Source organism: Typopeltis vanoorti, chromosome 2 (assembly GCF_054136105.1).
Source record: "Typopeltis vanoorti isolate ZY-2024b chromosome 2, IOZ_Tvanoo_1.0, whole genome shotgun sequence".
Lineage (NCBI taxonomy): Eukaryota > Metazoa > Arthropoda > Arachnida > Uropygi > Thelyphonidae > Typopeltis > Typopeltis vanoorti.
Genome location: NC_143550.1, coordinates 70050193 through 70076073, shown reverse-complemented (window position 1 = coordinate 70076073; position 25881 = coordinate 70050193). Strand labels below are relative to the sequence as shown.

Here is a 25881-nt window from a genome sequence, read left to right as displayed (position 1 = left end):
ATGGGACCGTGCATAGGGATATCTATTAGTGAGAGTTGGTTTCCTGTAAACAGAGGTTTTTAATTTCTCAGAAACATGAGTGAGTTTGACACCCAGGAACAGAAGAGAGCCATCAGTCTCTAATTCTACAGTAAATTGGATTTTGGGATGTTGACTGTTGAATTGGTCTAAGAAATTATTTAAAGACTCCAGATTAGGAAGATGTCATTGATATATCTTTCCCACAATCTTGGTTTCGATGAAAAAAGAAGAAATAGCATTTTCTTCAAATGATTCCAAATATAAATTTACCAGTATGGGTGATAAGGGATTACCTATGGCTAAACCAAAGTTTAGTTTGTACATAATGTCTTTAAACTGGAAATAACCAGAATTAACAATGGGTTAATAAAGACATTCCTTTTTTTGATAATTTATCTTTTAACAGAGTAAGAACTTCTTTTGTAGGCACATTTGTGAAGAGGGAAATGAAGAGGGAAAGTAGTTTTGACCACCTAGAATACACATTTATAAACTGTGCATGGCTAGCTGATTCAGTGGATAAAAGCAAGTATTCAAAATAATTCTGTTAATAAATAATGTTAAAGAGAGTTAGTTTGAATAAACGAATTCCAGTTATTGTATCTCCTTTCAAGTGGATACCTCATAAGCTACAACATCAAAATTAGCCATAATTTCCTCATTTCGAGGAAATTATGGCTAATTATGTTTTTGATACTCAAAATAAAATCAACAGAATTTTTGATGAAAGAAGAGATTGAGCTGAATAAGCATTTTAGTGATTTGGCTAAATACGTTGAGAGTTTATAAGTAGGTAAATCAATGCCTTCTACAATTGGTCTCAGTGGAACATTTCCTTTATGGATTTTTGGTAATCCATATAATCGAGGGATTAAAGGATGAAGTGAATGAAGAGACAATCGAATATTTCTAGAAAACTCTGTAGTTCTTCTTAGAAGGTTGTTTGTGCAGTTATGGAGTTCTCGAGTTGGATCTTTGTCAAGAATCGAGTAAGTATCTATTTATAATATTGGAACATTTTGTTATTATATTCTTCAGTATTCAGGATGATAGTGGAGTTACCTTTATCGGCAGGAAGAATTATTATATCTTTGTTTTTTTTTGTAGTCTTTTTATTGCTTGACGTTCTGCTGGAGAGATTTTATCTGTTGTTTAATTTTGATGGTATATATATCGTAACACAGAATTATAAGTAAATAATTATTTATGGACTTGCTGATATTTCGCTGGTGTTATAACCAGCATCTTCAGAGCACAAAATCACAGTTTGTCACAGAAAGCGAGACTACAACAACACGGTGTAACAAAGGAACTAGTTTAACAAAATTGTAGCAACAACACATAATTAGGCACCCTCTATCTAAAAAAAAATTTTTTTAATTAAAAAAAAAACAGAGAGAGAAAGCAGGTACTAGTTATGTCTTAAGATGACTGTCTCCCAAATCTTAGGCAAATTTATACAGCCATATTTGTTGAGATTCAGAATATGTTTCAAGGCTTCTATTGCTTCTAAAAACAATCTCTCTGACTTGTAAAAGCATTTACTACACAGAAACTGAGATTCAAACCCCACTTTGCAAATTTAATTCAATTTTTTCTAGAATTAATTTGCTCACAAAATACAGCAAAATTTTATATTAAATATACCGTTGACTTTAACTATAACAAATATCACTATAACAAGTTATTTTTGTGGCTCCCATGAGTTTATTTTATAGTGAAATAAAATCCAAATTAAAAAAAAAATATTAAGCAAATCACTTATTACCTTTTTAACACCCTCTTCTCCTTCTTTGTCTTTTATTACACCAATAATCATTTTCATAATTTTTAAATTTCCAATAACACTGGCCATATGCAGAGGGGTAGAACCTAAATAATCTAAAACTTGAACTTCAGCTCCAGCATTTAGTAGCAATTCTGCAACTTCTGCATTTCCATAGGTACTTGCATAGTGAAAAGGAGTCATCTTTTGGTGGTCGTACACCTATTAAGAAGTTACTTAATATATTAATCTTTGTTTTATTGATTACACCAAAGCATTTGATTCAATAGATCACAAGAAATTAATACATATCCTACAGAATAATGGGTTAAAAGAAAAAGATCTATGTATAATGTAGATAATAATAATAATAATAATTACAAATATTTACTGGAATCAAATGGCCTCAATAAGATATAAAAATGCATATTCTGACAACTTTGAAATCAAAAAAGGAGTAAGACAAGGATGGTCTTATCACCTTTACTGTATAACATATATAGTGAGCAAGCTTTTAGAGATATTGCAGAACTGAAGGGTGTAAAAGTAGAGAGAGGGGTAGGAACTTCAACAACTTCAGGTATGCAGAAGACACAGTCCTTATAGCTGAATCAGAAGATGATCTTCAAAACTTAGTCACAGAAATTTACAAAAGAAGCGTAGACATGGGATTAATTATTAACCTAAAGAAAACAAAGTGCATGATTATATCAAAAAAAAAAAAAAAACAATAAATAAGAAACTAAACCTAACTGTTAACCAAAAGAAAATTGAACAGGTTCAGTCTTTTATATATTTGGGACAAATGTTTACAGATGGAGGAAATTCCCTTAAAGAAATAAAAAAGAAGACTAGAGATAGCAAGAAAAGCCTTCATTGATATGAAAACTGTTCTAACATCCAGACATTAACATAGACAAGAAAAAGATTAATAAAATGCTATATCTGGTCAAGCCTTCTCTACAACAGTGAAACTTGGACTCTAAATAAAGAAGCACAGGAAAAGTGAGAAGCATTCGAAATGTGGACTATTCTTCATTCTTTTGATCATTGGCATGATCAGAAGAATGTTGAAAATATCATGGATAGAGAAAATGAAAAATGAAGATGTTTTAAATAAAGCAAAAATGAAAAGAACATTAATGAAAATAATTAAAGAATGAAAACTTAAATATTTTAGACATCTAACTAGACAAGAAGGCATTCAGAAATTAATATTAGAAGGGAAACTAGATGGAAAAAGAGGGAGAGGTAGACCCAGGAGAATATGGTTTGAAAACATTAAGGACTGAAAGTTCTAGAGGATGACACTTGAAGAAGAAGAAGAATATATTAATCACAACATTATCCACTAAACTGTAATAAAATACAAACATTTAAATAACATTAGTTAAAAATGAGACCAATAGTAGCAGTGCAACACAGCAGTTGCACAAGTATAGCAATAAGTTCAAATGTTAAGTTAAAATTTATGCAATCCATGAATTTGGGAAACTGGAAAGCACATAGGAATGACCTTTGCTGATTGTCTCAATAAGATCATAACAGCAAAACAATTAAGTAAAAAGACCACAAGTTGTAATATGTCACAAAAAGTTGAGTGCATAAGAGAAACTTTTGAATGAAAGCAGTAATGAAGTTAACAGGTTTAGAAAAAGAAAATTGTTTCTTTCAGGTTTTTGTTAAGGTGGGAGTACTTCACAAAATTATTTGTGAGGCAATTTTATGTATAGGATTACTTCACAAAGGATATTTGTTCCATTCCAATGGATAGATGATGTTTTGCATTGGCACGATCAGCCATCTTGATTCATCGTGAGAGTGATAGCAAACATATCTTGTGTTCACTTCTAGCAACTGTAGATCTGCTAATCTGGTATGGTGCTGTTACATCTCACTATGGGAATATCAGAAATAATTTGTTTTAGTGTATACTATACCGAATTTTCTTTAGAATAACACTGTATCTATATGGTTTGGTCAGACTATTTTCTAGTTTTTATAGTTATTTATTAGGTAAGAACCACATATAACATATTCTGAAAGAAAAACTTTGATTACTAGTTTTGTACATCTTCAGATTAAATACGAATAGAAAAAAAGGGTATTAAAAGAGTGATTTCTAAATTAATAACTGATATACATCAAATAAACTTAAACTGGATGTTGAATATAGCACGAGATGTCAGATGCATGGCTCACTGTTACAATGTACTGAGTAACTTTCCTCATAGCTAAAGTAATTAACATGTCGGCCTTTGATATATTCTAATCAAACCTGGTTCAAGATGAGAATGGTTTTGTTACACTGGGTTAGACATTGTATCATTTTGGTAGTTTCTTTAAATCTGTGAACACAGTTGCCGAAGTCTATGTATAGCATTCCTGTGAACTGTCAAAGTACCTTTTTTTTTTTCACTGATATCAATGCCAATCTTGATTTAGGTGCCCATTTTTTCTCTACTCTTTTGAACGACCAGAGCAGTACAAAATTTGCTGTACATTCTGTATCATAAACAGGCACATAAATCAGAATTGGCATTTCATACCACCAAAGAAAAACATCAGGCACTTTGGCAGCTCACAGGAATGCCATACATAGAAATGAACAGCTATTCACAGATTTAAAGAAGTTACCAAAACTTGTAAGCTGACAGAAAAAGATAATCGGATTGAATCTATGGGAAACGACCCTGGAATGGAAAAGGGAAAACGAAAATAGAAACGACAAAATATAATACACATAGCAAACTGGAATGTAAGAGGAATAGCATATAAAGAAATAGAATTAGACCAGTTATTAAATGAAAGAAATTTTAAAATAGCAGTAATCACTGAAACAAAAAAGAAATTAAAAGGAACTATGAGAACTGAAAATTTTAAAGTGATATACAGTGGAGTCGACAGAGACCAAAGAGCACAAGCAGGAGTCATGATTTGGATTCATAACTCCCTTTCAAAACAGTTAAAACATTATAAATTATGGAATGAAAGAAAAATAGAAGCTAGAATAAAAATAGATAGAGGCTTTTTAACAATAATTGGTTTATATGCCCCAGAAGAAGGAAGAGAACAGGATAATATTGATTATTATAATCAGCTACAAAACATATATAATAAAATAAATAAAAATGATTACATAATTTTAGCAGGAGACTTAAATGCAAGAATTGGAAACACGAAAATTAATAATAATATAGGAATACATGGAGAACACACTCTAAACAGAAATGGTAAAAATTGATTAACTTTGTAGTTTATAATAACCTAAAAATAATGAATTCCTTCTATAAACATAAAGACATACATAAATATACTTGGGCAGCAAGAGGATGGAAATTGATATTAGATTACTTCATATTAAATGAAAAGACATCAAAATTTTCACTAGATGTTAGAGTTCACAGAGGATATGAAATAAGCAGTGACCACTTCCTTGTTAAAATAAAATTAAGATTACCACCTAAATGGCTACAAGTAACAAGAACAGAAAGAAAAATTGAAACATTTGTTTATAAAACTAGACTATTGAATGACACAAATGTACAATGGCTATATGAACAAAGAATTAACCAGTATCTAGATAAAATAAAACAAAATGAAGAAATAGAAATAGAATGGCTTAATATAAAAACGATACTAAATGCAGCAGCAAATGAAAGCTTAGGAAAGACCAAAAAATTCAATAAAAGAAAAAAACTGAAGATCTAGGATGATACAATCAAAGAAATAATCAAAAAGAAAAAAGAAGCCTATCACAAATGGTTAAGCAGTAAAAGATTAGAAGATGAAATAGAATATAAAAGAATAAGAGCCATAGCTAAAAGAGAAGTCAGAAAAAGACATAGAGAATCATGGAATAAATTTGTTTCTAATTTAGAACATGATTTATATAAAATAAGACCTAATGTATATAAGATTTTGAAACACCTAAATACAGATACCAAAGAAAACATAAAATTAAACACTGAATTGAAATTAGAAGAATTTCTAAATTACTACACAGAACTATGGACAGACAAATATTTTAAAAAAGACAACTGGCAAACAATTAACGAAAAGGAAAAGGAAATAACTGAAGAAGAATTAGAAATCAGCCTGAAAGAAACAAGAAACGGAAAATCACCTGGAGAAGATAAGCTAGGTTCAGAACTATATAAATACGCAGGAACAAGATTCAAAGGAAGACTCTTATTATTTTTAAATAAAATTTACTCAACTGGTATCCCCCCAATAGAATGGAAAAAAGCAATTGTGATTCCTATCTTTAAGAAAGGTAATAGAGATGACCCTAAAAACTATAGAGGTATCAGTATACTAAATTAATGTTACAAAATATACAGCAGAATCTTAAATAACAAACTAATGAAATATTCCGAAAACTTTATTCTAAAGGTATAAAATGGATTTAGAAAAGGACGATCATGTATAGACCCAGCCTTCTGCCTAAAATTAATAATAGAGAAAAGAAGAGAATATAATTTAGAAACACATATTGCATTTATTGACTTTGAAAAAGATTTGACAAAATTAAAAGAAACATATTATTTAACATATTAAAAGAAAGACAAAAATCAATATCTTAAAAAGATATCACAAGTATATATGAAAATAATCAAATACAAATAAGATTAAATCACAAGCTATCATATACAAGAGAGATAAACCAAGGGGTCCGACAGGGATGTCCCCTCTCAGCAACTCTTTTTAATATCTACTTAAATGAAATAATAATAAAATGGAGTAAAAATTTACATCAAGGAATTAAACTTTCACCTACAGTTAACTTAAACACTCTCCTCTTTGCAGACGACCAAATAATAATTACAAATTCTGAAGATAACTTACAGAAAGCTATTTTAAATCTAAATGAGATATCCAAAGATTATGGTATGATAATATCAATGGAAAAATCAAAAACTATGGCCTTTAAAGGACAAGATCTAGCAAGAACTAAAATAGTATTAGATAGCAAGATCTTAGAACAGGTGAATTCATTTAACTACCTAGGATGTATGATCACTTATGAAAATGAAAAAGATATAAACATAAAAATTGCAAAATATTTAAAAATAACAGGAGTAATTAACTCTATATTTAAACCAAACCTAGTTCAAAAACAAACCAGACTAAAAGTATACAATACATTAGCCATACTGGTCTTAATGTATGGAAGCGAAATCTGGACAATAAAACAAAAAGACAAAGATTAACAACAGCAGAAATGAAGTTTATGAGAAAAACTGCAAAGTATACCCTATTTGACCACAAAAGAAACGAAGATATTATGAAAGAATTAAACCAAGAACCAGTAATTGAAAAAATTAAAAAATATAAATATAAATGAATGGAACACGTTCAAAGAATGAAAACAGAAAGATTACCAAAACAAGCCTCAAAGTACAAGCCATTAGGAAAAAGAAAACCAGGATGTCCTCTTAAACGATTCAACGATGACTTCTAAGGCTGGAACAGGCCATACTAGGCCTAAATCCTTGATACGTATGATGATGATGACCAAAATGATATGACATCCAAACCAATGTAACAAAAACCAAGGTCTCATCTTGAACCAGCTTTAGTAGACACATATCAAAGACCTCAACATTAATGAATTAGACTATGAGAACAGTTACACAGAACACTGCAACAATGAGCCGCATGTCTGACATCACGATGTCAGGCATGTTTTGATTCAACATTCAGTTTGAGCTCATTTGATGTATAAGTTATTAAGTTAGAAATTTGTTCGTTAATACCTTTTTTTTCTTCTTTATATTTAATCTAAAGATGTGCATTACAGAATGTACAAAATTGGTAATTAAGTAGTTTTTCTTTCTGAATATGTGATATGACTCTTGCCTAATCAATTCTTTTTTCCTAGTTTGTTATAGTCAGTGAATTTGTTGTGATGGTGTTTGCTACAGTGAGAGATAACCGCAGCTAAGGTTGAAAGTGCAAAGTTTTCTGTATATTCCTAGAATGAATGGATAGACAGTGGAAATGTATAAAGTTCCTATTACAAGAGAGAGATAAGAGTGTGAAAATTAATTTTTTTGAGGATATGTGCAATTTTTTAAGATGTATTTTTCATGCAAGGACTGCTACATAAGATGAATTTCTTGGTGTTTTTGCTGCAAAAACACCAAGAAATTCATCTCAAGACTTCAAATAAGCTTCAAACTTACTGATGAAATTTATGTGTTTAGTGAATTAGATGTTTACTTCATCCTCCTCATCTTCTTTCATTCCATTAACATCTGTTGTTGGGAAAAGCCTTCTTTGCAGTTTTTCAACTCCAACTGTTCAAGGAAAATACCAACAGGTTCCTTCGTTTTGTTTAACCATTTGTTTATACAGGGCACTCTTCTGATATGAGTAATGTGACTGTGTGTGCGTGTATATGAGACTGATATCCATGTATACAGTAAATACAGTGAATCCCATAGGGATTCATTATATTTAGTATTCACTATAACAAACTATGTCTGTGGTAGTACAGGGTTCACTATAGTGAATTTAGGAAAAAGAGACTTCCTTCTTCCAGTTCCAGGAAATAAATATCTCAAAAAGCTATTGACATCCACTTGTAGTTAGACAACTATAACTTTTTGTACTTATTCCAAACAAGCTTTTAGCAGGTCTGTTGGGACCATCACTTATCCCCACCCCCAGAACATATTAATTGGCCTGTTTACTCATTCCCATGGAATGCAGAATTTCAAGTATACATAGCTAGTAATTAAGAAATATTCTTGACTCTGAACTACCAAATATTAAACTAGATTCTTTTGTCACATATAATGTCATCTTAGTATTGCATAATGAAAAATTCAGATTTTAACTCAACAACATTAACAGTTTTCTGCGGAAAGAAGTGTAAATGAAATTCATACTGACATGAATGAAAACATGGAGGGAAGAAAAATTGTGCAAGTGATGAATATTGTTTAAAGATAACTGTCTCTAAAAACTCTAAAAAGAATGACTTAAGTTCCAAAAAGAACTTAAGTCATTCTTTTTTGCATCACTATATTTATGTGTGTTTGTGTGATTAACAAGGGTAGTGTGCTTAATTTTCTGAGCTTTAAAGGTTTAATATTTGTTTTATTGTATGTGTATTATGCATCACAGTGCAGATGCATAAAACAATGGCAGAAGATTTTAACATATGTGATTATGTTTGCTGCAGAAGGTGCAAAATGTATTGCCTTTACAGAACGAGAGACTTTCAGAAGGAGAATGAAACTGGGGAATGTGTTTGTTGAAGGTGTTTTGTGAGCAAATTACATAAGTATGAAGTGGGTAAGAAGAGTGATAGCAGTAAGTTGAAAGATGAAATGCATGATAATGCAAATTGGCATAGCTAGTGTTGCAAGCAGTATGAGTGACTGTAAGAATGACGTGATGGAAAATAAAGAGAATGACCAGACGGTAATAGAAAGGATAGCAGCGTACTTACATGGTATTCTTCAATTAACAAAACGTGAGATTAAGTGGTTGAAGAAATGCCTGGCAATGAAAGAAAGGGGAGAGAAAGCAAAACATGAAAGAATAAAAGCATGAAAATAAAGATCGAATTTTGTATGGTGATTCACTGATATGATGAGTCGCTGAGGAGAGTCGTGTTTTCCTGGAGCTAAGATAAAGGATGTCGGTGATGCTGTAAGGATGCAGAGAGTTAAGGTGAAAGAGAAGTTTATTATAACTGGTACAAATGATTTAGCAGATGACAAATGTGGTATGTGAGAAGACATGAATGAGTTGACAATTAATGCAAAAAGAAGAGTGAGAAAGTAAAAGTTGTGAGTCTGTTGCCATGGAATGATAGAGGCAAGCTGAGATGGAGAGCTACGATGGTACATGAGCTAGTGAACAAAATGTGCAGGAAGAATGGTGTGGAGTTTGTGGATTTCTGTAGTGAGTTTGATGGAAGAAAGGATTTATATAAGGCGGATGGCTTGCGGAAGTCTTGAGAAAGTATTGTTCAGTTAGAGTTCGGAAGTATAAAGTCAGGGAAACTAGAATGTTTAGGGGGGGGGATGCAGGTGAGCATGGGTCCAGACAACATAGAAATCAGTAAGTGGGAGAGTGATAACATGATGCAAAATGTAGCTAACAAGGTTAACTTTAGTCAGCCAAGTAACACAAGGTGTAAGGGAAGTCATAGGATGAAGGGAGTATTTCAGTTTATGTATGCCAGAAGTATTCGAAATAAGGTTGAGGAGTTTTTGGCATTGGTTAGCACAACTGGATCAAAAGATATAGGCATTAGTGAGACAGTTGACTGAAGATGATATGGTTATAGGAATATTATGTAAGGGATATAGTGTTCTTCAGAAGGAACAGGATGGGAATAAGAGTTCTGCTAATGATAGCAGAAGAATTAAAGCCAAAAAAAAGTAGAAATACATCAAGGGGGCAGAGATTGAGAGGACAGTTCATTCGAGGCTATCTGGCATAAGATAGAGGCCAGCAAGACTCAATATATAACTGGTTGCTGCTATAATCCAGGGGGTATACAGGAGAATGTAGATGACATGCACTCACAAATTAGCATGATCAGTATAAGTTGAATAATTATTATGGGGGTGGGGAAATTCCAACTATGGGGACAGACTGGGAGGAGGGATGGTCACAGGGAAGGAAATGGAATTTATACAGCTGCTGAGAGATAAGAGAGATAATTACCTGAAGCAATATGTAATGGAGAGGACACAAGGTTCAAGAATGCAGGATTAGCACTAACCAATCTAGCTAAACTGTCTCTGCTTGGAGAAAGTGTCGTGTAGTCTTGACATGGGAGATTGTCAGACATTCAGAATTTTCTATTAAGAAGGAATAAATGTGGAACTACAAAGCAGGTGATTATGATAAGCAGAGGAGACAGCTTTCAGCAGAGCAATGGTGTAAGAATTTTGAGGGGGGGGGGGCAATGTTGTTGGTGCATGGGAGGTAGTCAAGAGGTGTTTGAAGAAAGCAGTACCTGAATGTATACCACAAGTCAGAAGGATAAATGAGGTAGGAGTTAGATGGATGAAAGTTTCATTAAGCAGGAGTTGTAGTGCGATTATAAATAAAATGTGATGAGCAGTATAAGGTGCAGGTAAGAAGGGTGTGGTAAGGAAGAAAGGCCAAAGCTAATTACAAGAGAAAGCTGGCTGATGAGGCCAAAAGAAACCCTAAGGAGGTCTCGTGCTATGTGGAAAGAAGTAATCACTAAGGAAGGATGACTAAAAAGTGCTGATGGTGGGGAGGTAACAGAACCAAACCAAATAGTTGAATTACTGAGTGAGCACTTTCCAGAAGTGCCATCTGGGATGACATCGCAATGTCAGATGTGATATTGAGTAATAGGAGAACAGAGGTTGAAGAAATGGGGATACTTAAAATATTGCAGAACCTCAATATGAGCACAGTCATGGTGGATGGCATATAGGCCCTGGTATTATGAGAATGATGAATGGAATTATCAGCTCCTCTGACCAAGCTGTTTAATTTAAGTCTCAGAAAGTACCACTGGAGTGGAAAGAGGGCAAAATAGTCCCAATGCATAAAGAAGGCTCCATGATAGAAGCAGCAAATTATAGGCCAATCAGCATCTCAGGATGGCCAAGGTATTAAAGAAATTGGTGAAAGACAGAATTCAGGACTAGATGGATAGGAATATCCCACTCTATAAGGGACAACATGAGCAGGTCTTGCCTTAATAATATGCTTACTTTTTATAATAAAGTGATAATGAAGTTGGAAAAGGGAAATAGTTACTCAGTGATATTGATATACTTTGCAAAATCATATGACAAGATTCCACATAGAATTCTATTGCATAAATTGGAGCAATGGGAATGGATATGAATTTGGTGATTTGGATTGCAAGGTGGCTGATGGACAGATATCAGAGTGGTTTATAGAAGAGATGAATCCAGGAGAAGGCAAGCAACCAGTTGTGCATCACAGGGCTTGGTACTTGGTCATCTGTTATTTAATTTGTATATCAATGATATAGGATATGATTTGACAGGAAATATTCAGTTGTTTGCTGACAATGCTAAACCAGGAAAAGCAATAGTAAATTAAGGTGATGCAGAGATCCCGTAGGAAGAACTTAAACAGACAACATAAGCAGTATGGAAAAAGGTAAGTGGCTACAAGTTTAACGCAGCCAAATGTAAGTGAATGCACTTTGGGAAGAGATCAGAAGCTGTATAATATAATGATGAAACTGAACTGCAGGAAAATGATGAGGTTAGGGATTTGGGTGTGACTGTGAAGTTGGAGTTTAGAGGTATATGAGGTGTGGCTATTAAATAACGAGATTGGTTGCAAAAATGGTTTATTATTACAATTATATAACTTAATTGTTATCCCCTTCAACATACTCCCCTCCTCTATCTATACACTGTTGCATATGAATTTTCTATTGTTGAAAGAAGTGCTGCAAGTCATCAGGTGTTATCTGCTTCAGTAGCACTGCCGTTTTCTCCTTTACCTCATCCACTGACTGAAAATGGGTGCCCTTCAATGCAGATTTCAACTTTGGTAAAAGGTAAAAGTTGCATGGATCTAAGTCTGGCAAGTAAGGTGAATGGTCCAACACTGGGATCTTCTTATCAGCCAGATACTGCTTTACAGACAGTGCACTGTGGGCTGGAGTGTGGTCCTGATGGAGAATCCAAGCATTGTAATTCCACTGATTGGGTCTCTTCTTCCTCACTTGTTCTCTCAGCTTGGCCAGAACCTCAAGGAAATAATGTTGGTTAACTGTCTAACCCTCTGGTACCCATTCAACAATTTCACGCCATTGATATTAAAAAAAAAAAAAAAAAAACGATCAGCATTGACTTGCTCATTCTTGTTGTTTTCATTCTCAATGACGTTGGAGTTTTCCAGTGCATCGATTGGCTCTATGTTTCTGCATTGTACTGGAAAATCCACGTGATTTCCATCAGTGGATGAGGTAAAGAAGAAAATGGCAGCAGAGCTACTGAAGCAGATAACACCTGATGATGTGCAGCACTGCTTCCAACAATGGAAAATTCGTATTCAGCAGTGTATATATAGAGGAGGGGAGATGTTGAAGGGATAACAATTAAGTTGTACAATTGTAATAATAAACCACCAGTTTTGCAAACAGTCTCGCTATTTAATAGCCACACCTCGTATTGCATCTGTGGAACTCTATGAGAATAAAGAGATGGTCTGTAGGCTTCAAAAATCAACTAATGGACAAAAAAAAAAAAAAAAGAGGAGACACGTAGAAGGATTTAAATTATTAAAGGGGTTTTGTAGGATTAACAATGAAGACTTTTTTCAGTACATGGCAAGAAGGGAGGGAACAAGTGGTCATCAGTGTAAGTTGTATAAGTGTGGTTAGTGAGGGTATTAGGACTAGGTTTTTTTGCTGAGGGTGATGAATGGGTGGAATGGGTTGCCAGAGGTGGTAGTGGGTGGTTCATCAGTGAATGAGTTTAAGGAGAGGTATGATAGGTATTGTGAGTGATGGCTAGTGAGTGAATAAATGGATCTCTCATGATGAGTCTTCTAACTCCATGGAGATATCTGTGTAATAACAATAATAATAATCCAAATTTTGTCAGCTATAATAAAAAAAAAGTTAAAAAATTGGGAAAGAAAAGACAACTAAGGTAAACTAGTATAGAATAGAAAAGAGAATTTTGGCTATCACAATTTTGCAATAAACATTACTACTTCAAAGAAAGAAAGAAAAACAAAACCAATAATTATCTAATATCTCCAAGATCTTCTACTGAAGTGTAATGATTTTGTAGAAAAAACTGTAGCTGAAGTCAATAAACAAAGAAAATGAATGAAAACAGAACAAATGAACCAGTGCAAAATCATATGGTAAACAGAACACAAATAACTAAGTGGAATCATGAACAAAGGCACACAAAATGACATGAAAAAAAGTACAAACACTAATGGGAGACATAAGAAAGAAGAGAACTAAAAAAAAGAGTACGAAATTATAGAAATTAAAATGCAGAATTACCATTTAAATTTTGAAATGCGTTCTGCTACAAGCTTAAATTAATGAATCACTTACTTGAAATCTTCTTAATGAACTAAACATTATCAACATCTTATCTTCCACAAAGTCAGCAGAATCACTATGAGAGATTCACTCAACTGACAACATATTTATCACACTGAACCTTAAAATCCATAACATTCCCTGAATTAACAATGTATTCTGGTAATGTGTTACATTCATTCCCAGTTCTCCATGTAAAAAATCTATTCCTCATACTCTTCTTCACAACACACACACAACTTCTAGGGATAGCCTCTGGTTCTTCTGCTCTAACCTTCTACTCATTTGATAATCCTCTCTGTATTAATCAAATAAAATCCCTTCACTAACTTATTATGTCTCTATCATGCTACCTCTTTTTGTCCTACCCATTAAACTCTGTAATTTACATTCCTTTAATCTCTCTCCATAGCCAACATTCCAGGCTTGATATTGCTTTAGTCACTCATCGCTGGACCCAATGCAATGTTTTCACATCACAATAAAAACTAGGTGACCAAATTTGAGAAAAACAACTGAAGTGTGGTCAAAAATACCTGAAAACTTCAGCAGTCAGTCTACTTCATAATTAATTACCCCCAATTACAAAGAGGAAGGGGACACAGGTGATGAACATATAGTACATTAGTCAGTCTAAGGGAAGGGAAATGGCACAGCTGGTCTATTGAACATTTGTCTTTGTCCAATTAGGAACCTGATTGGACAAAGCATTCCTAATTTGACAAGGAACATAATTATGGACAGTTGGCATAAATTCATACTGTTCTCTTAAAACTGGAAGAATTGTTTTCTGGTAAACAGAGAAAACTGGTCAGGTTTTCTTCAATCACCATGAAATAGATTTATAGGATGTAGGATGTTAAGAAAGTTATTAAACACTATAGTGTTTCTCTGGATCCTGGACAGATGAGGAATATATCACTGACATAGCCATATTTTTGTCTTTGTGTGGCATTTATTGCATCATTTATGGCTTCTAAAATTCTCTCAGACAGAATTAAAACAGAAAACATATTTTCTGTTTTAATTAAAAAAATATTAGATCTCTTGTTTTATGTGGAACGAAAGTCTGGAGTAATAACCAAGATGAGAAAACCTTATAAATGTATAATATGAAAATAATATCCAAAGAAAATTATTTTTGATTTGTGAAAATGACACAAACACAAAAAAGAAGACATAATCAAGAGCTATATCAACTACACAGGACCTCATTACCAACTGATGAAATCAGAGTTTACAGACCGAGATGTTGTTTTGTATATCTATAAAGACTAAACATTAAGATGAGACCTGATGGAAAACAAATGGCAGTTTTTCCCTCCCAAAAAACTGAGATTTTTATCTGGAAAAATAGGCAAATTGACCAAAAAAACACACAATTAAAATACATAATATAGTTACTTCAGTAATAATCTCAATTAACTATTCTCAATGTTGATGACCTACAGAATGGTGTAATAATGCTGGGAGAATGATACTTGAAGGCTTGGAGGAGATAACAATTTAAGACTAGAGTGTAGGACAGACAAGAACGGAAGAGAGCAATTTTAGCATATAACCTCAGTGGTTCAATAAACTAGGGGAAGAGGCAGAATAACTTTAAAAAGATAATACTTTATTTATTCTCTCAACTGGTAACAGAGTGAACACAATGTTATAGTCAGCAGAAAAACAATTAATTTGGAATTCAAGCAGTTGTTAAACTCGATGTAGCTTGGAAGTACTAAAGCGCTTTACATCTTTAGTAAAGTGCTTTACAGAGGTCAAGTCCCATGAGAATGTTACAAAAATAACCTTGTTTGTTTCTGTATATTTTATGCTAGATATTATTGTAAATAACCCAATGGGAATTAACTGCATTTACTCCTTTAACAAGAATATTTTAGAATGTCAAAAACAAAGGCAATGCTTTGCCACCGGAACTTTGTATAATAGCTCTACATGAGGGAATGAGAAAGTTGCTTACGAGCTCTGCGCATAAACACCTTCAAAGTCAGTATCTGAGAGATCTGAAAAGTTCAGACAAGTTTCTGCTGCCCGACAAGATATGATCAAAGGAATGTACGGAGGAGAAGAAAGAACGGATCGGTCTTAAAAGAAAATCAAGGAGTCGTGCCGAATTCTTCAGGGGGTTACAACCTTTCGTACAAGGTCCCGCAGAAGGTGTAATTAAAAGGGACTGAGCCGAATATCAAGGGGAGCCAGTCGGTGGCAGTTACAGTCATCAGAGGCGGCAGTTAGAGGCAGAAAAGGGAGCAGTTAGAAGCAGAAGTTCCTGAAGTAGGATCCAGAGGAGAATTTGCCTGTATGCTGAAACCTCTTGCATGTACTATTCTAGTACCGCAGATTGCAGTCCAAAAGCTCACCAATATCCCAACGTGATACCACTGAAGCAAGACACTCCTGAAAGAAGCCTAAAACCAGAGATGAAAGAAAAGGCATAGAGACTTTAGTGCAAGATTCTTTGACTGAAGATGCGACACAGAGCCTCTGTATGTTTGTTTGTTATATCTTCTGTCATGCATTTCCTTTTATAATCTAGGAGACATGTTATAGACGGACTGATAAGAATTAAGTTATTAGTCATAAGAAGTGTCCATAAAAAAAGTCATTTGGAATATTAATAATTGGCATAAAATTTGTAAGATAACTTGGCTAACCTCTTTGTGAGTAAATTAGAGTTTCAATAATTTTGATTTAATAAGCAGTGAATTAATTGAGTAATCATATTGTATAGTTATTTAGCATTGAAAGGGGAAGTTTATTTCTTGATGCTGAAAGTCTAACGGACAGGTTGAGAGAGCAACCTCCCTATCATTTAATTAATTTACTTTGATATTAATGTAAATAAATGTGCTTTATTTATATGTCAACAGTGTGCCACCTGATCATTTATTTTACAATGCACTGTTCCTAAATAAACTCTGACTTGTGAGCGGGAAACAACCGTAGTTTAAGTATTTGAGAAACCACGACTGTTTACGTAAACCTTATTGAAGGAATTCATACTTATATTTATATTTATATGTAGTTTGGACAGTTGAGGTGCCAGTTGGGGTTCTGATTGTTTATTCACTAAGTGTCCTAAAGGATAATCTCCTAAAAGTGGAGATAATGCACTGGGGGAGATAGCAGAGAAAAAGGAGAGGAGTTTTTAGCATTGGTAAGCTCAACTTGGCCAAAAATTATTGGCATCAGCAATACCTGGTTGTCAGAGAATGATGAAGTTACAGAGATAGATGTAATTGATATTGTATTTTAAGAGAAGATAGAAGAAATAGGGTAGGAGGAGGAGGAGCATTATTAATGATGGCTGAATAATTTCTACCGACAAAAAACAGAAGTTAAGGAAGATTGTAGATCTGATGGAAATGGTTCAGTTGAGGCTCTTTGGTGTGAGACAGAGGCCAACAGGAAAAAAAGGAAAATATATTATAGTTTTGCTGCTACAGACCTGGGGATCAAGAAGAAGATGTTAATGATATGCATCAGCAGATCAGCACAGTGAGTGCAGGCTGAGCGATTATCATGAGAGACTAACTATAGTGATATAAATTGGAATGAATAAAGGGAAAAATTGAAACAGAATTTATACAGTTACTAAGGGAGAATTACTTGAAACAGAAGAACATGATAGAAGGGATTAGGGTTTGAGGGTATTGAATCTGGTATCAACATCAGAAGATCTATCTATAACTACAGTAGTAACTCTACCCCTAATTGAGGAAAGTGACCATAGAGTCTTGTCCTGGGAGGTTGCTCAACATATGGAAATTTCAGTCAAGAAAAGGTTTATGCAGAACTACAAAGCTGGTAATTATGACAAACTTAATAGGCAACATGGAGCATTGCTATGGCATAAGAAACTACATGAAATGAATGTCATTAGTAGATGAGAAGCGGTCAATGAGCAGTATAAAACACAAGCAAGAAGGGTAACTAGTATGGTAAGGAAGGCTAAATCAGATTTTAAGAAAAAAATCCAAAAGTTTTTTCTCTGCATAGCAAGTAAGAGACAGAATGATTATGAAAAGATAACTTTACTCAGTGCTGATGATAGAAAGCAAAAGAAATAGTTCAGTTCCTAAGTGATCACTTTTGCAAGAGTAAATCATCCATCTAGGTGGTGACTTTGCAGTTACTGAGTATTCAGGTAGATGAACTGGTACATCTACATGAATAGTACAGTACAATAAAATCTTGATATAACAGACTAATTTGGGCGAGGGGTGTCTGTTAAATCTGAAAGTCCGTTACATAATAAAGTAGATTTTCTGAATGCATATGTTAAAAAATTGACAAATTAGCTAATTTACACGTTTTTACTTATGTAGAAACTTTTATGTAATTAAAATTAAGTACTGTATCTATGAAAAGTTTAATTTCACAGAAAAGTTTTCTATGTTGCCAGCAAAGATTGGTCAATGGTAGAGCCTCTGCTACTAATGGCTTGCAAAAAGTTAGGCAAGTTTGAGTGCAGTTAGTAGTTGGAAGGGAGTTCAATCGTTCGATGCTGTTGGCACACTCTCCCTCGACGAGTCTTTGGACTCCCTGGAGGTGTCACATAATAATAATACATGCATTAATGCTTATAACCTCACCGTGATTTTGAGACTCTAAAAAACAAGTCTGTGATCTATATCGAAATAAATAAAATATTTTTCCAAAAATAAGTTTTAATTATATTTAAATAAACAAATAAACAATGTTCTTAAAAACAAAACAAAATTTAAATTTTATAAAAACACAAAATATTTTTCCTATTTATTAGTCTTCGGATGATAATATATCCAGACACTTCAGTTGGCCGGCATGCTTTAAAACTGCCGCAGAAAGTCACGTAACGCGACAAAAGAACCAATTACAGCGCGATTGGTGTGATCACATGCTAATCATTCGCCGAACATGTTTTATGAGCAGTGATCATTTATGTCGACTAAATTACTACAGTGTTTTTCCAACATATGATGGCCTATTCACCAAAATTTGTTAAAAATAATAGGAAATTAATAATTCAAAAAATAACCTGTTAATTTAATTATAAGCAAATCTTGTTTAAAAGCATTTTAAGATTAACAGGGTGTTAATTTTCACATGTGACATATGGACTGGAAATTGTCCATTAAATCGAGGGTTTACTGTATAATGAAAAATATCAATGTAAATTCAGCAGTAGGCCTGGACGTATGTCTGTTCGTGTGCTACAAGAATGTGCAAGTGAACTGGCAGTGCTTCTGATGAAGTTGTTTATGTCTCAGCTCTGGTAAGGTTGGTTTCAAGGGAGTGGAAAGAAGGAAAGATAGTTCCATTACATAGAGGCGCTCCAAGACACAAATAGCAAATTACAGACCAATTAATATCTCTGGATTGGTGGTTACAGTATTGGAAAAGCTGGTTAAAAGCAAAATTCAAAAATGGGTGGATAGGTACCGTCTCAGAGTCTTAGAAAAAAGGTAAAGAAATTATTAAAGAAACAGCAACAAAACATCTGGGCTACCAAACAAGAGTAAATAAAGATTGGCTTACACCAAAGATTTTGGACTTATGGGAGAAAAAAAGAATATCCAAAAAACTAACCTCTCAAAAGAAGATAATGCAGAAAATAGAATATTATACAAAAATTTGAAGAAAAAAAAAGAAATAGACAAAAAATGCAGATTAGTAAAAATCGCATTTAGAAGAAAAGCAGGAATATGTGAAGAAGCATACAAAAAACATGACTCCAAGACCATCTACGAAATAGTTAAAGTGATAACTAGAACATAATCACCCAACCTAGTTTCAAAATTGCAAAAAGATGGAACCAAAACATGTAGCCATGAAACAATAAAAGAAATACAGACTTGTAATTAAAATGAAAAACCAAATGGCTAGTTTTCTGGCAACTTAATAGATATTAAAGGGATAAAAATCCTATGTCGTTATATAGCCAGTAAGTGAAACTCAAGATCGAGAACTACGATCTATGAGTTTCAATGCCGAAAAACTATTGGCAAAGGCAATTCGAAGTAAAGGTGGAGCAAGCTCCCTCACTATTCTTGATATTCTCTCCTAATGTAAAACACAGCTCCTAGGAGATGTAATACTGTCATTACATTATGAGGAGAGGTCACTACTCAGACCAGTTTCAACCTTTTTTGAGGTCTCATCAGCGAGTAGGTAGATCTGGAAGATATCAAAGCTTAGTGAACAGAACTTACATACCTTTACTATACGAATGCCATAAAGGTATGCTTATGTTTTGTAATTAAAATGAAAAGCCAAATGGCTAGTTTTCTGGCAACTTAATAGATATTAAAGGGATAAAAATCCCATGTTGTTATATAGCCAGTAAGTGAAACTCAAGATTGAGAACTACGATCTATTAGTTTCAATGCCGAAACACTAAGCTTTTCTTTTCTTTTCACTAAGCTTTGATATCTTCCAGGTCTACCTACTCACTGATGAGACCTCAAAAAAAGGTTGAAACCGGTCTGGGTAGTGACCTCTCCTCATAATGTAATGACAGTATTACATCTCCTAGGAGCTGTGTTTTACATTATGAGAGAATATCAAGAATAGTGAGGGGGCTTGCTCCACCTTTACTTCGAATTGCCTTCGGCAATTCGAAGTAAAGTTTTTCGGCATTGAAACTCATAGATCATAATTCTCGATCTTGAGTTTCACTTACTGGCTATATAACAACATAGGATTTTTATCCCTTTAATACAAATACAGACTAAATCATTTTAAAGAAACATTTGCAGCTGAAGAAAACATAGATCAAGATGCCTTCAACCCAGAAGAAACTTCTGACACAAAAGACATTAAATGTAGAAATACATATAGCAATCAAACAAATGAAAAATAATAAAGCACCAGGCATAGACAACATTTAAAAAGAACTTCTAGAAAAAGGGGAGAAAGCATAATAAATTACCTAATGGATCTGGTCAACAAAATGCTAAAGAAAGGAAATTTATCAGCAGAATAGAGAACAGGCCAGATTATACCCATCCACAAAAAAGAAGATGTCAGATCCTGCACTAACTATAGACCTATTGCCCTTCTAAGCCATTGCTATAAAATATTCATCAGGATCCTTCAAAACAGAGTTAAACATTCCTATGAAGAACAGATGGAAGAAGAGCAAATGGAATTTAGGAATTGCAGAAGCACAACAGATGCAATTTTCACACTAAACAGATTAGCAGATCTTATTCGAGACAAAAATAAAAAACTCTACTGATGTTTTATTGACTTCAAACAAGCTTTTGACTCAATAAACAGAAGCAAACTCATTAAAATTCTAGAAAACAGAGGGTTCGACAAATACCTATTAAATTGTATCAAGAATTACTGTTAAGAAACACAAGCAATAGTGAATTACAAAAACATAGAAAGAGATCAACTAGCAATTAAAAAAGGAGTTATGCAAGGCTGTCCATTGCCACCATATTTATTCAACCTTTACCTAAAAGAAGTAGATGAAGTACTACAGATGAGTGAAGGCATGACTGTAAAAGGAAGAAATATAACACATTTAAAGTATGCCGATGACATAGTTATCACTATAGACAGCCAAGAAAAATTAGAAAATATCCTCGCCAAGCTGCATCAAACAAGTAACAAATATGATATGAAAATCAATTTTAGTAAAACAAAAGTAATTGTAATAGGAAGAAAAAGGGAAGCAATCCAAATAAAAATAGGAAACAATAATATTGAACAAGTAAAGTAGTTCAATTACCTAGGATCAACGATCACTGAAGATATAGACTATTTCGAAACCATCAAACACAGAATCAATAATGGATGGATAACAATGGGCAGACTACAAAAAATATGGAACAATAAAAGATTAAGCAAAGAACTCAAAGATATATAAAACAATGATAATTCCCGCAGTACTCTATGGCACAGAATGCTAGATCTTAAGAAAAAAAGAAACTGATAAACTCAATGCTTTTGAAATGAAATGCCTAAGAAAAATCAATAGAACAAACTGGACAGACAGAAAAATAAATTACAGCACTAAAAAAGAGCCAACCAAGCTGGTTTGGACATGTTTCAAGAATGAACTCAGAAAGACTACCAAACATATTTTAAATGGTAGAATTGAAGGACAGCCTTCCAGAGGAAGACCAAGAAAGAAATGGATTGACATCAAAGAAAGCACCCACTTAAACTCCATAAAAGAACTTCATAAAAAGACAGCAGACAGAAAGAAATGACAAAAATTCGTCTTTGAGGAACTCAACCTGCCATGAGCAGAAGAGAAGAAGATAGGGGAAGCATGGTTTTGTAAAAGGTAGGTTCTACCTCAGTATTTTATTCAAATTTTATAATATTATAAGCAAAAATAGATAAAGGAAATGGCTACACCATGATACCACTGGACTTTGCAAAGGCATTTGACAGAATGCTGCATGAAAACTATTACATTTGAAGCAAATGGGAATTGATATGTGGCTGGTGGCATGAATAAGGGGGAGGCCTGATAGACAGAGGATGTGTATAGTGGAGTGTAATCAAGGAAAATTAGGTTAACTAGTGAAGTGCCCCAGGGCTCTGTACCAGGACCATTACTCTTTAATTTATATATTAATGATATTGCGAAAGATTTGAATGGGGATATTTAGTTGTTTGCCGATGATGCAAAACCAGGAAGGACAATAGGTGATAAATGTGATGTAGATATCTTAGTCTTATAGGACAGGGATGGGGAGCGCTCTGCCATGCATGCCAAAGCTTTCCCATCCCTGGCATACCAATGACTTTTTTTTCAGCAAGTAACCCACGGCTCACCTTAAAAATAATTAAATAAATAAATACATATTCAACATCTTCTGATAAGTTTTCATTGCATCATACATGAGGAGACTTTATGTGCAAAAACTGTCCTAAAGGAACTATAAGAAGTGATGCAAACAGTAACCAAGTTTGTTAATTACATTTCTGCATGTGCTTTGAATAAAAGATAATTTCAGAATCTATTGAATGAGGTGGAATTGGTGTATGAAGGGCTAATAATGTACAGCAATTTGATGGCTTAGTTTAGGTCTTGTTCTGAAACAATTTTTTGGAAGCCTGGATGAGATAAATCTGTTTTTGACTAATTAACAAATGTCTTATAAAGAAATGTATGACATCATGTGGATTTGTAAATTGATGTTTTTGCAGATTTTTATGAACATTTAAATGAATTGAACCTCAAACCACAGTGTTCTGGTAAGACTCTTGATTTTTTGTTTGATGACAAGGTCATTTGAAATGAAACTAGGAGTTTTTAAGAGGGATGTAGACAGTGAGAGATTTAGATATTTTCCAAATCTAAAGAAATACATAAATGATCTCCAAAAGGATGACAAAACAGACTGCCAATGTAATGTCTTCTGAAGCTATTTCTAAACGACATTGTGTCAACTGTTGAACAGTTCTCTCTAAGATTTGTTAAGTTCAAAGAATTAGAAGAGACTGCAAGTTTCCAGACACTACAAAACTGGATGAATTAAATTTGCAAATGTTTTCGTGAATAAATATGGATGATTTTGAAATGCAGTTGATTAATTTTCAAAGTAGCTCAATTTGGAGACAGAAATCTGTCGACCAAAAAGTTGACTTGGAAAATTTGAAAAGGAGCAATTAGAGATGGGAGTAACAGAGAGAAGCGTGAAAAATTAGGTACTAAGGATTTGGAATACTATTCCAGAAACTTTTATATGCTTAAAACCACTTGCAATAGCATTACTATCCATTTTTGCATCTACATATTTTTGTGAATCATTGCTCTCAGTGATGAACTTTGTCATCATCATCATCAAATTAATGCCATGTACCCTCAAGGGGTGTACAGGATATCATAGTACTACATGAAAAAACTTACATCATTACTAACTTCCTACTACAATTTTCCTCCAAATCAGTCTGTTACTGTCAAGACTCCAACATTATCAGATCTTATATTTCTATCGTCTAAGGCACTTTGTACCGTATCAATCCACCTATATCTTGGTCTTCCTCTGGGTCGTTTTGCTGCCAACCTGGCAGAGAACACTTGTTTTGCTAATCTTTCTTCGCTCATTCTGTTTAAGTGACCATACCACCTGAGATTAGCTCTGCTAACGCATTCCTGGATGTTGACAATGTCAAGTTCTTTCCTAATATCCTCGTTTTTAATATGATATTGCCATCGATGCCACCTTTTGACACCTATAATCTTTCTCAGGACTCTCATATCTGCGGTCTCTAGTCTTTGGTCAAGTGTTTTACTTCTGGCCCAGCTCTCAGATCCATAAGTTAAAATTTGTTTGAACACTGTCTCGGCACCTCTTTAAGAAGGCTAAGGTGCCGAGACAACAAATTAATACCGAACTGTTTTAAAATCAAAAACAAGTTCCACTCGGCCAAAGCCCAACGCATCTATAAACGAGCGAGTGTAGCGCTTTTACGTGAACAAATTAACACCACTCGCCGGGAATTAGCACAAGCAAATATAACCATCAGCGCATTACGAGAATCACTGCATAATATTCTAAATACGGAACTTTGGCAGATCTTAGAGAACATCACCGACGCAACGGCAAAAAAAGAATTCGACAGAGTCAAAAACCGGCACCAAAAGAAGTTCGAAAATCTACAACAACGGAACACCATACAACGACCGCAATTACAACAAGACCTCGTCGTCGTGAATCTATCGTCACTCACCTTAAGCAAAGAAGCCACGACTGCTTTAAGTTGAGGGCACAACTTTGCCATAACTCCCAAGCAAGTTCCAAAAGCCGAAATAATGGCGTCCATCGAACGAGGAATTTACGACCTGCCTCCAACAATAGCTAACAACATACGTTTAGATGTGGCCAACATCCTAATCAAGTCCAAGCCACCAAAAAATAATATCCCACATAAGGAATTCATTGCTATAAAAGAGCTACACAACAACAGCCAGATTACCATAACAAAGCAGACAAAGGAAATGCAACCATGGTGATGGACACAACTGAATATGAAAACAAAATGCACACACTATTACAAGATCAGTCAACATACAAAATTATAGATCGCAATCCCACCAACACACAAAAGAATAAGGCCCGAAAATTATTTAAAAAAGTCACTTCCTGGCCCAAAGACACAGTTAACAAACTCAAACCCTTCCATGTTAAAACACCGAGGATCTATGGATCACCAAAAATTCACAAACCAGGCACACCCCTACGCCCAATTGTGGACAGTATAAATAGTCCCACATACAAACTGGCTAGACATTTAGCGAAGCTACTAGCCACTCTCACTAACAATTCTCCCTCCTTTATCAAAAATTCAGCACACCTAAAAAGCATCTTACAACACCTCATCCTAAAAAGCTCAGACTTAATAGTAAGCTTTGACATCACTTCACTATTCACAAATGTACCACTAATAGAAACCCTCAATCTACTGAAGTCACACTTCCCCCAGATATATTTGAACTATCCAAATTCACAATACATGCAGGATATTTCACATGGAAAGGGAAAATATACACACAAATTGATGGGACAGCCATGGGCTCCCCCCTTTCTCCCCCCCTAGCCAACTTTTACATAGAACACCTGGAAAAACAAGCAATCAATACAGCCACTCTCAAACCAACACTTTGGCTACGCTATGTTGATGATGTGCTTGCTATTTGGCCACATGGCCCTGAGACGTTGAAAACATTCTTAGCACATTTAAATAGCCAACATCCAAAAATCCACTTTACTATGGAACTGGAAGCCAACAACTGTCTGCCCTTCCTGGATACACTCATCACACGTCTCCCAGATGGTTCCTTATCATTTTCAGTTTTCAGAAAACCCACACATACAGGCAGATACTTACACAAACAATCACACCATCATCCTTCTCAACAATATGGCATATTAAAAACGCTAACCCATAGAGCGAGAGCAATCTGTTCAAATGACAAGGCTCTGACTGCTGAACTGACTCACTTACGCCACACCTTCTTGGCCAACGGCTACAATCCACAAAAAATAAACAAAATACTAAACACTCCCAAGAAACC

General features: G+C 34.2%; 1 protein-coding gene across 1 annotated transcript in view; it reads right to left on the bottom strand.

Moving 5' to 3' along the window:
• LOC150109149 (transient receptor potential cation channel subfamily A member 1 homolog) overlaps nucleotides 1-25881 on the bottom strand; it is a 475501-nt gene that overhangs the window by 386313 nt on the left and 63307 nt on the right. The window contains exon 6 of the mRNA XM_090411752.1: nucleotides 1790-2008. Within this exon, the coding sequence (XP_090267878.1) occupies nucleotides 1790-2008 (219 nt within the window). The remainder of the gene's footprint in view (nucleotides 1-1789; nucleotides 2009-25881) is intronic.